Raw genomic sequence first — 13,763 nt, 5'->3', positions numbered from 1 at the left:
TCTTTTCTCCCCAACCTCAAATCCCTGGGCAGTGGTGACTCATGCAGTAATTCAGACAACTGCCAGTACAAAGAACAAAGAACAGTACAGCACAGGAACAGGCCATTCGGCCCTCCAAGCCTGCGCCGATCTTGATGCCTGCCTAAACTAAAACCATCTGCACTTCCGGGGTCCGTATCCCTCTATTCCCATCCTATTCATGTATTTGTCAAGATGCCTCTTAAACGTCTCTATGGTACCTGCTTCCACCACCTCCCCCGGCAACAAGTTCCAGGCATTCACCATCCTCTGTGTACAGAACTTGCCTCACACATCCCCTCTAAACTTTGCCCCTCTCACCTTAAACCTATGTCCCCTAGTAACTGACTCTTCCACCCTGGGAAAAAGCTTCTGACTATCCACTCTGTCCATGCCGCTTATAACTTTGTAAACCTCTATTATGTCGCCCCTCCACCTCCGTCGTTCCAGTGAAAACAATCCGAGTTCATCCAACCTCTCCTCATAGCTAATGCCCTCCAGACCAGGCAACATCCTGGTAAACCTCTTCTGTACCCTCTCCAAAGCCTCCACGTCCTTCTGGTAGTGTGGTGACCAGAATTGCACGCAATATTCTAAGTGTGGCCTAACTAAAGTTCTGTACAGCTGCAGCATGACTTGCCTATTTTTATATTCTATGCCCCGACCGATGAAGGCAAGCATGCCGTATGCCTTCTTGACTGCCTTATCCACCTGCGTTGCCACTTTCAGTGACCTGTGGACCTGTACGCCCAGATCTCTCTGCCTGTCAATACTCCTAAGGGTTCTGCCATTTACTGTATACTTCCCACCTGCATTAGACCTTCCAAAATGTATTACCTCACATTTGTCCGAATTAAACTCCATCTGCCATTTCTCCGCCCAAGTCTCCAACCGATCTATATCCTGCTGTATCCTCTGACACTTTATTTCTTTGCATGTAAGCCCAAATAGATATGTCTATTTGTCCTGAGTGGATGGGGTATCACAGGCAGTTCAAGTCCTGACCTCATCTGGCCATGCGCATAGTTGTCTTACTTTTTCTCACTTTCCCACACTATTCCTGCATGCTGCCTTTCCACTCCACTGTGAGCATCCACTCCCCTCCCTCCCTCCCCTCTTTTTATCAATCCTCCCTCCCCTCTTTTTATCAATCCTCCCTCCTTTTCTTTCTCCCCTCTCTCTTCCTTCCTCTCTCTTTTACCCTTCTTAGAACTGGTCACCAAATAGTATTTGAGAGTAATCTTGGCTGATTTTATTCATTTTCATCCCCCCTCCTGTCCCCATGCAGTTATATTGATACTCGAGGCCATAATTCTCCTGAAGGTGAACAGCTATCTCAGACCAGAGATCAAGAAATTCTAAGTTTGATGTGTAATGTTTTCCAGTGCAGTGCACAAAGTAAATATTCCTCCTTCATTATCAACAGAATTAATTTTACAAAAAGGTATTTTGGCTGCAGTTCCAACCATTTATTAAGCATGTCTTTATTGCAAGTGGAGTTGACTGGAGCATGCTGACACAATCTTGGTTTTAATATAATTAGTAATGTCCTTGCCAGGCACATTTATTGCAGTTGGTTTCTTGGCCGTGTTGCTTGTGGGTTTAAGAATGAGTAGTATCAGAGTGGTCTTGATGGAGGGACTTTGCCGTGGGGAGACCAGTTGGGGTGCAGCAGAAGGGCTAAGAAGAGCAGGTGGCTGCTTCCCCTTGGGACATGAAGAGGCAACAAGAAGGCAACATTCTTAACCAAAAAGAAGAAAAAATCGAAAAGGCACAAACGTTTCAGAATTGAAATTTTAGGGCTCAGTTTAAAAGTGAAATTGCCACTGGCATCTCTACATTTTAGAGGTTATTCCTAATGAAATTATTGTCGACGTGTGTGGAGAAAGCTAAATTATATTAGTACAAAAAATGCTCCATCATTTCGCAGGTTATTCTTGGCACCTCTGTAACAAGAGGAACAACCAGCCTGTTTTAAGTGGGAAGTTTAACTTTCTTGCTAAATGGCATTTCTTGCACGTATTCCAGTTGCTGCTTCTTGCTATCTGTCCAGCAATGTCAATTATATATATTTCCCAACTCTGAGTACTACTGTGCTCAGCTCAAGAAGAGGTGATGATTCGCAACCAGCCATGTTAAACTCCACCTTGGGCCCAAGATTGAACATGGTTGCTCAGACATTTATATGGATGGCAACCTCCAGCACACTGACATTGCTTGAGATGTTCACAAGGAACATTTGAATGATTAACTCATCTGTCTTACACGCTCGCTGCCTTCTATAGACAGCAGCTGAAGCACAAATATATTTGAAATAATGTCATATCAGACCGGTCGATATTAAACTCGCCGGCATGATTGTGAATAGAGAGTATTTGCCTTGAAGTTCTCAATTTCAGGTGGTAAAATTTATTTAAAGGGGGTTGAGAGAAATAATTTGCTTTGCTTCATTTGGTATTGTGTGGAAGCAGAGTTTTAAATTTCTTGTGTGGATGATCCCATATTTCCCTCGTTACATTGTGATCTCGCCTGTACCTTTTGAAAGAAGTTGACAAGTGGGGGACCCTTTTTTGCCCAGGAGGAAAAGTTGCCAGGGTGGGTCATGCATACCTAGTGACCGGGTTGACATCTATTGTGGAGAACAATTAGCATTAAAGCTCCTGCAATGGCTGGGATGGTGAATTCACTGTGTAGCTGAACAATACTGACCAAACAACTCTGTTAATGGAAGAAAGCCTGTTTCTTGACAACAATTGCCTGAGTGTGTTCATTTGTAATGTGCAACTTTGGTTGCGAATTATGGGAAGAAGTAGTATCTTATTTGGCGGTGTGTTATTTCACCTCTGAGATGGCTCCCTGTTTTTTTTTTCCTGGCCTGACCTGATTAGGCTGATGTCAGTCTGTGAAACAGTAAACAACGTTGGCCTTTTTTTCTCTTCCAGGTCTCCTGTGCCATACCCAATTCATTGCGCAACAAGGTGGCCAAGGGATGCAATCCCAGGCCGCTGTGAATGCTGCTTTATAACTGACTCCAGGCTGGATACAGAATTGCCCCAGGGCAATTCTCTCAATTCTTGGCCTTCAACTACACCAATGTTCCATTGCGCAACCTGCTGAAGTGTAGTGCACGTCAGCAAGGGAATTTGCAAGTAATTCATGACAGTTTTAGTAAATGAGCCTTTTGGGCCCTCCGTTCGCCACATTTCTGCAGCTACTGATTTGCTCAACTACGCCCTCACCTCCATCTTTGATGCCTTGGTCCCCAATAAAACCATTCCTCCTGGTACAGCCCTCATCTCTGCTCCCTTAAGTCCAAGGGATGCAAACCAGATCCAGTTGGATCTCTTAAAATACTACTGGGTCCTACTCTTGTCTGCTAAAACTGCTCACAGTTCCAGTATCATCCTGGAATGCAAAGATAACTGCAGTTGCTTTTCTCCATTTGCAAACTGTCATCTTAAACCTTTGTCCCTGTCCCCTCCACCCTCACCTCCAACAATAAGTGCGAGGAGCTCAGAGACTTCTTTGTCACTAAGATTGCGACCATCCAATCAACTGCAACTGCTGCGCCCCTCCCTTCCAGTCGCCCATTGGGCCAAAGTTCGTATAATGCTCCCCACTGCCCTTGCCCTGAACTCATATATCTTTCTCTAGTTTTTCTCCTATCTCCCCTCATACCCTGTCTGAGCTCATCTGTCAATGAAATCCACCTCCTGTTCTCTTGATGCCCCATGTTAGCTGATACTATGAACGGTTCTCTCTCTCCAGGTGTTGTACCTCTCCTTTAAATCTGCCTTGATCACCCCTCTTCTCAAAATGCCAACCCTTGTCCCCACTGTCCTTGCAAAATACCGTCCCATCTCAATACCGTCCCATCTCCAACCTCCCTTTCCTCTCCAAAGTCCTTAAACATGTTGCCTGCCAAATCCGTTCCCATCTTTTCCAAAACTCCATGCTTAAATCCCTCCAATCAGGTTTCTGCCCCGACAGAGTATCAATACAGCTCTTATCAAAGTCACAAATGATATCCTATGTATGTGACAAAAGTAATCTTTCCCTCCTTGTTCTTCTCGGCCTGTCTACGGCCTTTGACACAGTTGACCGCACCATCCTCCTCCAACGCCTCTCCACTGTCATATAGCTAAGTGGGACTGTTGTCACCTGGTTTCATTCTTACCTATTTGTAACCAGAGAATCACTAGCAATGGCTTCTCTTCCTGCTCGTGCACTGTTACCTCTGGTGTCCCCCAAGGATCTATCTTTGGCCCCCTTCTATTTCTCATCCACATGCTGCCCCTTGGTGCCATCATCCAAAAGCACAGCATTAGTTTTCACCTGCACTGACAACACCCAGCTGTACCTCACCACCACCTCTTTCGACTTCTCCACTGCTGCTAAATTACACCCAGTACTGGATGAGCAGAAATTTCCTCTAATTAAATATTGGGAAGACTGAAGTCATTGTTTTTGGTCCCAACTCCAAACTCCGTTCCCCAGTTATTGACTCCATTCCTCTCCCTGGCAACAGTCTGAAATTAAGCCAGTCTGTTTGCAACCTTGTTGTCACATTTGACCGGAGATGAGCTTCTGACCTCATATTCATGCCATCATTAAGACCCTATTTCCACCTCTGTAACATCGCCTGACTTTTCCCCTGCATCAGCTAATCTGCTGCTGAAACCCTCATTCATGCCTTTTGTTACCTCCAGACTTGACTATTCCAATGCACTGCTGGCTGATCTCCCATATTCTACCCTCTGTAAACTTGAGGTCATCCAAAACTCTGCTGCCTGTGTCAGAACTTGCACTGACCCATTCCCTTACACCCCTGTACTCGCTACATTGGCTCCCAGTTAAGTTTAGTTTAGTTTAGAGATACAGCACTGAAACAGGCCCTTCGGCCCACCGAGTCTGTGCCGACCATCAACCACCCATTTATACTAATCCTACACTAATCCCATATTCCTACCACATTCCCACCTGTCCCTATATTTCCCTACCACCTACCTATACTAGGGGCAATTTATAATGGCCAATTTACCTACCAACCTGCAAATCTTTTGGCTTGTGGGAGGAAACCGGAGCACCCGGAGAAAACCCACGCAGACACAGGGAGAACTTGCAAACTCCACACAGGCAGTACCCAGTATTGAACCCGGGTCGCTGGAGCTGTGAGGCTGCAGTGCTAACCACTGCGCCACTGTGCCGCCAAGTTCTCAACCTTGTTTTCAAATCTCTCCATGGCCTCGCCCCTCCCTATCTCTGTAATTTCCTCCAGCCGCATAACTATCTGAGATATCTGTGCTGCTCTAATTCTGGCACTTTGTGCATCCCCGTGCCTTCAGCTGCCTAGTCCCTAAGCACTTACTTTCCCTACCATACCTTCCCTACATCACTCCGCCTCTCTCTCTCTCGCTTTACTTCTTTATGACACTACTTAAAACCTACCTCTTCAACCAAACGTTTGGTCATCTGACCTAATATCTCCTTATGTGGCTCGGAATCTTATTTTATTCTGTGAAGCGCCTTGGGATGTTTTATTATGTTAAAGGTGCTATGTAAATACAAGTTGTTGTTGTCTGCATCCACTGTGGATTACTGTCCAATTCCATTGTCCAATTTTGGGTTGCTGTTCAAATCTGGAGTATATATGTATATATTTGCCCAGTCACATAATGAGGCTGTGGTAAAATCAGTCTTTATGTTAATTGTGTGTTTCTACCACAGTGCCGTGCTGATATGGATGTCAAAATTGACTTTAAACTTGTTTGTTGCAGAACCACCTAGAGAACGTTCCCCACGGCGGAGGAGTATTTCAGGCCCAGGATCGTCTGAGAAAGCGAATGCAATGGAGGACTCCACATCTCCATTCAAGGTGGTGTATTCTCGAATTATTATATTTAATCAATTACTTCTAAATCTGTTTTATTTTTCTTCTCCATATGCACAACATTGCATGTCTAGATTTGAACTGGTACCTCATGTTTTTGAAGCTAAGGCAGTAATATCACCAACAATTCACCATGTGCAAATCGGTTCTTATTTCAATTCAATTTAACCAACATTTCTGCTACCTATTTTTGCAAGGAGGCTGCTGCTGCTTTCTTTCGCACAGACTAAGCAAACTATACTGTTGTTTCATTATAATTTATCAGACCAGTTGATCAGAAGACAGGGTGCACAGATTCCTGATTGGACATCTCATGAAATCATTGGCTAATTGTAAAACTATAGGGGGAAGAAAAGTCTTGTAAATTGAGTACTCAAAAATTACCTTGAAAGTGCTGTTCTCAAAACGTGCCACTAATGGAGAAGTAAATTAACATGTTGAACAAATCCAATGGTAATATGATAAAAGCAAAATACTGCAGATGCTGGAAATCTGAAATAAAAACAAGAAATGCTGGAAATACTCAGCAGGTCTGGCAGCATCTGTGGAGAGAGAAGCAGAGTTAACGTTTCAGGTCTGTGACCCTTCATCAGAACTGGCAAATATTAGAAATGTGATAGGTTTTAAGCAAGTAAAGCAGGGGTGGGGAAAGAGGTAACAAAAGAGAAGGTACTGATAGGACAAGTTCACAGAGACCCAGTGGTAATATGGTTAGACATGGGGTCACTTCTGAACTGACTCAGTAAATTTCCGTACCTAGCACAAAGGAAGATGGTTCTGTTTGCTGGAGGCCAATCATCTCACATTGCTGCAGGAGTGCCTCAGGGTAGTGTCCTAGGCCTAAAAGCATTACCATCGCTGAATTCCCCCACTGTCAACATCATGGGCGTTACCATCGACCAGAAACTGAACTGGAGCAGCCACATAAATACTGTAGCTGCAAGAGGAGGTCAGAGACTGGGAATTCTGCAGCAAGTAACCCACCTCCTGACTCCCAAAGCCCATTCACCACCTATAAGGCACAAGTCAGGAGTGTGATGGAATACTCTCCACTTGCCTGGATGGGTGCGGCTCCAATAACACTCAAGAAGCTCGACACCAACCAAGACAAAGCAGACGGCTTGATTGGCACCCCATCCACCACCTTAAACATTCACTCCCTTCACCACTGATGCACAGTGGCAGCAGTGTGTACCATCTACAGCGACTCACCATGCCTCCTTCGACAGTACCTTCCAAACCCGTGACCTCTGCTACCTAGAAGGACAAGGGCAGCAAGCACATGGGAACACCACCACCTGCAAGTTTCTCTCCAAGTGGCACACCATCCTGACTTGCAACTATATTGCCGTTCCTTCACTGTTGCTGGGACAAAATCCTGGAACTCCCTTCTGAACAGTACTGTGAGTGTACTTAACCCCAAGGACTGCAGTGGTTCAAGAAGGCAGCTCACCACCACTTCTCAAGGGCAATTAGGGATGGTCAATAAATGCTGGCATAGCCAGCGACGCCCACATCCCCCAAACCAATTTTTTTAAAAAGGCGCTGTGAAGCAGTTGTATTCCAATCAAAATATTTGGAAAAGCATTCTGAGTTCTCGGAAAGCTCAGCTACTGGACTAAATGTTCGCCTCCCAGTCATTCAGGTCAATTCATTGTATGTGATGCTATTGGGGGATATTTCTGAAAGATTTTATAAGTTGCCATTATAAATGCTTCTTTTTCTTTGTTTCAACTGAGAGGGTGTTCTGAATCCAGCATTATACGCTAAACCCATCTTTAGCAGAACATAGTTTTAATATTGGAAGTGCAGGATCTTCCTAGAAACATGGAGCACAAGAGGCCATTCAGCCCACTGTGCCTGTGCAGGCTCTTGAACGAGCTATTCAGTTAGTCCCACTGTCCTGCTCTCTCCCATTGCCCTGCAAATTTCTCCTTTTCAAATACATATCCAATTTCACTTTGAAAGTTCATCTTGAATCTGCTTCCAATACTCTTTCAGACATTTTATTCCAAATCATCATAACTTGCTGCATTAAAAAAATTCTTCTCATTTTCCCCTGGATTTTTTGCTAATTATCTTAAATCTGTGTCCTCTTTTTATTGACCCTATTGTTATGACCGACCGCTCATGTCAAAGCCCTCAGTCAAAATATACGATTCTGATTGTGCTGGGACCAACGCACTGTTGATTCAATCCCGTCGTTCCACAGATCGGCTAACATGTCATTTAATACCTTCCAATTTAAAGAACCACCAAATTGTACCATCTATTAACCCCCGAATGAGGCTAACCAAACCAGGTGTCTCTAAATCAACAAATTAACTCTTTAATTAGAAGAACTAAATTCTTAAACACTATGAACATTTATAAATAGAAAAATTAGAGTCCTTGCAAATTTACAGTCCAATGTTGCTTGAATTCCTCACAGTCATCTAATGCGGGGAAAAAAGGTTCTTCCACAGTAGAACAGTCCGTAGTCTAACATCAGTAAGTGATGCTTTCCTTCTCCAGCGAATTTCAACAATTAACAACTTGCAAATACTTTCAATGGATAAAAGATTGTCACAGTCTAACTTCCCTTTCTTCAATTTAAATTACCAGAGATCTGTGTCTTGGCTTGACTTTTTAGAATTTCGAGAGATAATAATAATTAAATAGACAAAAATCCTATTTCCTTCAGTTTAAATGGCTGAGAGCTCTTTTTCAGTGCTGACACCACAGCTGTCTATGTCTTCTGTCAGTGTTCAGTTAAGACAAACTGTCTTCAATTGCCAGTTCAAAACTGAGTTGTAACAAATGTATCGCATCAGGCTCGCTCCCAGTGGCTGTTTCCATGGTATTGAGAATGCATCCTTTGAATCGCAGTCTCCAAATGGCTGTTTCTAAGGTAACAAAAATGCACCTTCCTATAACTCCTGAGGCTTGCTGGCTCTTAAAGCAATACTGATCCCTTGCAAGCCTTAAAGGCAAACCCCATATTCCAAAAAAAAAACTACAGGACTATGACACTATATATATTGTTTGTTTGGCGTGCTTTGACAAATACATTTTAGTTTCATTTCAAAAGAGATTGATCATTTTCCAATCACCAGCAAAACTCCTCAAACTACAGAAAATTCCTTTTAATTAACCTCAGAATTTCCCGAGCAGTGAATAGTCTCTAACATCAGGATATTACATCAGTTTGGCTTTGTGTGCTTCAAGGGAGAGACCAGATTCCACACAGTTGGCTCTTGCGAGCATAACAGTGAGATGGTAGCATAGTGGTAACGTCACTAAACTCGTAATTCAGAGGCCAAGTGAATGCCTTGGGGATATGGGTTCAAATCCACAGCCTCGCCAGCAATGTCCACATCCCATGAAAGAATAAAAAGAAATTAGATATTGTGCGTTACATCGTATAACACCTTGCTGTGATAAAACAGCATGTCCTCTAACTTCCTGTGAGCAACACTATGGCAAATTGAAGCCAAGTACTGCGGATGCTGGAACTCTGAAATATAAACAGAAAGTGCTGGAAATACTCAGCAGGTCTGGCAGCATCTGTGATCATTCTCATGAAAGGTCAAAGACCTGAAATGTTAACTCTGTTTCTCTCTCCACAGATGCTGCCAGACCTGCTGAGTATTTCCAGCATTTTCAGTTTTTATTGTGGAAAATAGAGTGATTTAATTATATTGAATGTAAAATTGGGCTCCACAGTGCACTGGTGTCAGCGCTAAGAGAGCCCAGAGGTGCTGAAAATAGCAACCAATCTGCTACCACCCACTTTGGGCCTGCACGGATTGCCATGCTTGGAAAGGCGATAGCACAGGCATGCCATATATGCACCGGAGGTTTGCAGAGTGGGCAGGTCATGATGTCACGCAGCATCTAACAATCATTCAGTGCCTAACTTGCCATTTTGCACCTATCAGGTCCTGTTAACGGCCTTTCTTAAACACTCGCAGCTGAACATGTGTTCAGTTGCACGAGCCCCCCCCCCCCCGCCCCATTAGTGCAATTTGTGTCTTCATGTTGACTTGCAGGAACCAGGTGTGTAGGAAGTGTCTCCAGCTGCTTGAGCTTGAGCTCAGGATTTCCAAGCTTGAGGGGCATCTGGCTCACTGTGAAGAATGAGTGTTTGCTAGATCATACATTCCAGGAGGGGTGGGGGGTTCGGTTAGCTCAGTTGGCGAGACGGCTAGCTTGTGATGCAAAAAGACGCCAACAGCTCAAGTTCAATCCCCTACCGGCTGTGGTAGTTCATGGAGGTCTGCCTCCTTGCTTTGCCCTACACTTGTGGAGTGGTGACCCTCAAGATATACATCACCAACTGTCTCTCTCAAATGGGAGAGATACCTATGGTCCTTTCAGGACTATGGCGAGAACAACAACAACAACACTCCAGGAGGTGGTCACCGCACAGGCAGTGAGAGTTCAGAATAGTAGATGGGTGGCTATTTAGAAGAGTAGGAAGAGGCAGGAGGTGTAGGAGTCTTCAGGGTGTGTGCCATTCTCAAACTCAGCTTTGGAGATTGCTGGGCGTGACGACACCTTGAAGGAGTGCAGTCCAGACAATGGCATCAATGGGCAAGGGACTGCAAGGAGGGAACAGCAAAGAGTAGCAATGCAGTCGTTGTGAGATTCCATAGTTAAGGGGATAGACAGGCATTTCTGTAACCGTCATTGTGAGTCCCGCATGGTGTGTTGCCTCCCTGGTGCCGGGGTAAAGAACATCTTGGAGAGAGTATGGAATATTCTGCAGGTGGAAGGGAGTGAGCCAAAAATTGTGGTATGCGTCCTTACCAATGACATCAAGGAGCAGGTATTGAGGTCCTAAGGTCAGATTTTCAGAAGTTAGGGAGTAAGTGAAAAAATAGGACCTTGATGATAATCACTGGATGGCTTCCAGTGCCTTGTGCTAGTGAGCATAGGAATAGGAAGATAAGGAGGATCAGTGCGTGTCTTCAGGCATGGAGGAGGCTTCAGATTCATAGAGCATTGGGACCAGTTCTGTGCCAGGAGGCACCTATTCAAAAGGGAGGGGTTGCACCTCAACAGCACTGGGAACAGTGTCATTGTACGGTGGTTCATTGGTATGGTTAGGGAGGGTTTAAACTTAATTTGCAAGGTGGGTGGGCACCAGCATATTGAGATAGAAAAGAGGAATAAGGTGCAGCAATTGAGAGTGTTGGATTGCATTAGAAAAGGAACTGCTACCATATTAGATAGGAACAGGCTAAGAAGAACTACGCGGAATGCAAAGACATGTGCATGTATGTAAATGCTCAAAGTGTGGTCAATAAGCACAAATAGCCATGGCACTAATGGAACTGCGGGTTAAAAATGGTGAGGACTGTGTGCTTAATATTCAAGGATACAAGTGTTCAGAAAAGATAGGGAAGGAAAAAAGGAGGTGGGGTTTGGGACAACATTGTAGTGGTGGAAAGGGAGGAGGACCTTGAGGTGGCAAAGACAGAATTCATTTGTTTAGAGTTGAGAAGCAAGAAGGATCTGATCATGCTCTTGGGAGTATTCTATAGGCCTCCAAATAGTGAGAGGGAGAGGAGCAAATCTGCAGGGAAATCTCAGAGATGCACAAGAACTAAAGAGAAGTGATATTGGAGGACTTTAATTACCCAAATATCAGTTGGAATAATGTTAGACTAAAGGGAAAGTAGGGTGAGTGTTATGACCAGGTGAAGAAGGAATCTCAGGCTCCCCTTTCATCCCTTCTCTGGTTTGACTCCAACAGGGTTTATCTTTTAAACACAGTGCTTTAACTTACTACCTCCGTGAGCACTTGCTCCTATTCCTCTACTATATAATTACAAATGAACCAATCGGACAGGTTGTCTTGAGTTTAAACAAGAAAGATACAAGTTTATTAACCTTATCACTCTAAACCAGGTATTGTGTAATGAGAGAGGAATAATTGACAATCTAGTTGTGCGAGACCCCTTGGGGATGAGCGACCATAATATGATAGAATTCTTCATCAAGATGGAGAGTGACGTAGTTGATTCTAAGACTAGGGTCCTGAATCTTAGTAAAGGAAACTACGGAGGTATGAGGCGCAAGTTGGCCATGACAGATTGGGAAACGTTACTTAAAGGGATGACGGTGGCTAGACAATGGCAAACATTTAAAGAGCGCATGGATGAACTGCAACAATTGTTTATCCCTGTCTGGCGCAAAAGTAAAACGGGAAAGGTAGCCAAACCATGGCTTACAAGGGAAATTAAAGATAACATTAGATCCAAGGAAGAGGCATACAAATTTGCCAGAAAAAACAACAGACCTGAGGATTGGGAGCAGTTTAGAATTCAGCAAAGGAGGACCAAGGGATTGATTAAGAAGGGGAAAATAGAGTACGAGAGTAAGCTTGCAGGGAACATAAAAACTGACTGTAAAAGTTTCTATAGGTATGTGAAGAGAAAAAGATTGGTGAAGACAAATGTAGGTCCCTTACAGTCAGAAACAGGGGAATTTATTATGGGGAACAAAGAAATGGCTGAACAACTAAATGCATACTTTGGTTCTGTCTTCACAAAGGAGGACACAAATATCATACCAGAAATGTTGGGAACACAGGGCTTAGTGAGAGAGAGAGGAACTGAAGGAAATCAGTATTAATAGAGAAATGATGTTGGGGAAATTGATGGGATTGAAGGCCGATAAATCCCCAGGGCTTGATGGTATGCATCCCAGAGTACTTAAGGAAGTGGCCCGAGAAATAGTGGATGCATTAGTGGTCATCCTCCAAGATTCTATACACTCTGGAACAGTTCTTACAGATTGGGGGGCAGCTAATGTAACCCCACTATTTAAAAAGGGAGGTAGAGAGAAAACAGGGAATTATAGATCAGTCAGCCTGATGTCGGTAGTGGGGAAAATTCTAGAGTCCATTATCAAAGATTTTATAGCAGAGCACTTAGAGAACAGTGGTAGAATTGGGCAGAGTCAGCATGGATTTATGAAAGGGAAATCATGCTTGACAAATCTACTAGAATTGTTCGAGGATGTAACTAGTAGAGTTGATGAGGGGGAGCCAGTGGATGTGGTTTATTTGGACTTTCAGAAGGCTTTCGACAAAGTCCCACATAAGAGATTAGCATGTAAAATTAAAGCGCATGCGATTGGGGGTTGTGTATTGCGAAGGATAGAAAATTGGTTGGCGGACAGGAAACAAAGAGCAGGGATAAATGGGTCTTTGTGGGGTACCACAGGGATCGGTGCTAGGATCCCAGCTATTCACAATATACATTAATGATTTAGATGAGGGAACTAAATGTAAATGGGCGGCACAGTGGCGCAGTGGTTAGCACCGCAGCCTCACAGCTCCAGGGACCCTGGTTCAATTCTGGGTACTGCCTGTGCGGAGTTTGCAAGTTCTCCCTGTGACTGCGTGGGTTTTCGCTGGGTGCTCCGGTTTCCTCCCACAGCCAAAGACTTGCAGGTGATAGGTAAATTGGCCATTGTAAATTGCCCCTAGTGTAGGTAGGTGGTAGGGAATATGGGATTACTGTAGGGTTAGTATAAATGGGTGGTTGTTGGTCGGCACAGACTCGGTGGGCCGAAGGGCCTGTTTCAGTGCTGTATCTCTAAATAAATAAAAATCTCCAAATTTGCAGATGACACAGAACTGGGTGGGAGGGTGAGTTGTGAGGAGGATGCAGAGAGGCTTCAGGGTGATTTAGACAAGTTGAGTGTGTGGGCTAATGCATGGCAGATGCAGTATAATGTGGATAAATGTGAGGTTATCTACTTTGGTAGCAAAAACAGGAAGGCAGATTATTATCTGAACGGCTATAAACTGAGAGAGGGGAATATGCAACGAGACCTGGGTGTTCTCGTACACCAGTCACTG

The 13,763-nt window shown here is 44.1% G+C and overlaps 1 protein-coding gene across 8 annotated transcripts in view; it reads left to right on the top strand.

Moving 5' to 3' along the window:
• rasal2 (RAS protein activator like 2) overlaps positions 1-13,763 on the top strand; it is a 466,188-nt gene that overhangs the window by 293,936 nt on the left and 158,489 nt on the right. For all 8 annotated transcript variants that reach the window (XM_068037871.1, XM_068037872.1, XM_068037865.1 and 5 more), the window contains one exon: positions 5,796-5,893. In XM_068037871.1, coding sequence (XP_067893972.1) covers positions 5,796-5,893 — 98 coding nt within the window. The remainder of the gene's footprint in view (positions 1-5,795; positions 5,894-13,763) is intronic.

Source organism: Heterodontus francisci, chromosome 8, assembly GCF_036365525.1.
Source record: "Heterodontus francisci isolate sHetFra1 chromosome 8, sHetFra1.hap1, whole genome shotgun sequence".
In the NCBI taxonomy this organism is placed as follows: Eukaryota; Metazoa; Chordata; class Chondrichthyes; order Heterodontiformes; family Heterodontidae; genus Heterodontus; species Heterodontus francisci.
The sequence above is the reverse complement of the archived record's forward strand: the minus strand, read 5'-3'. Positions and strand labels throughout refer to the sequence as shown.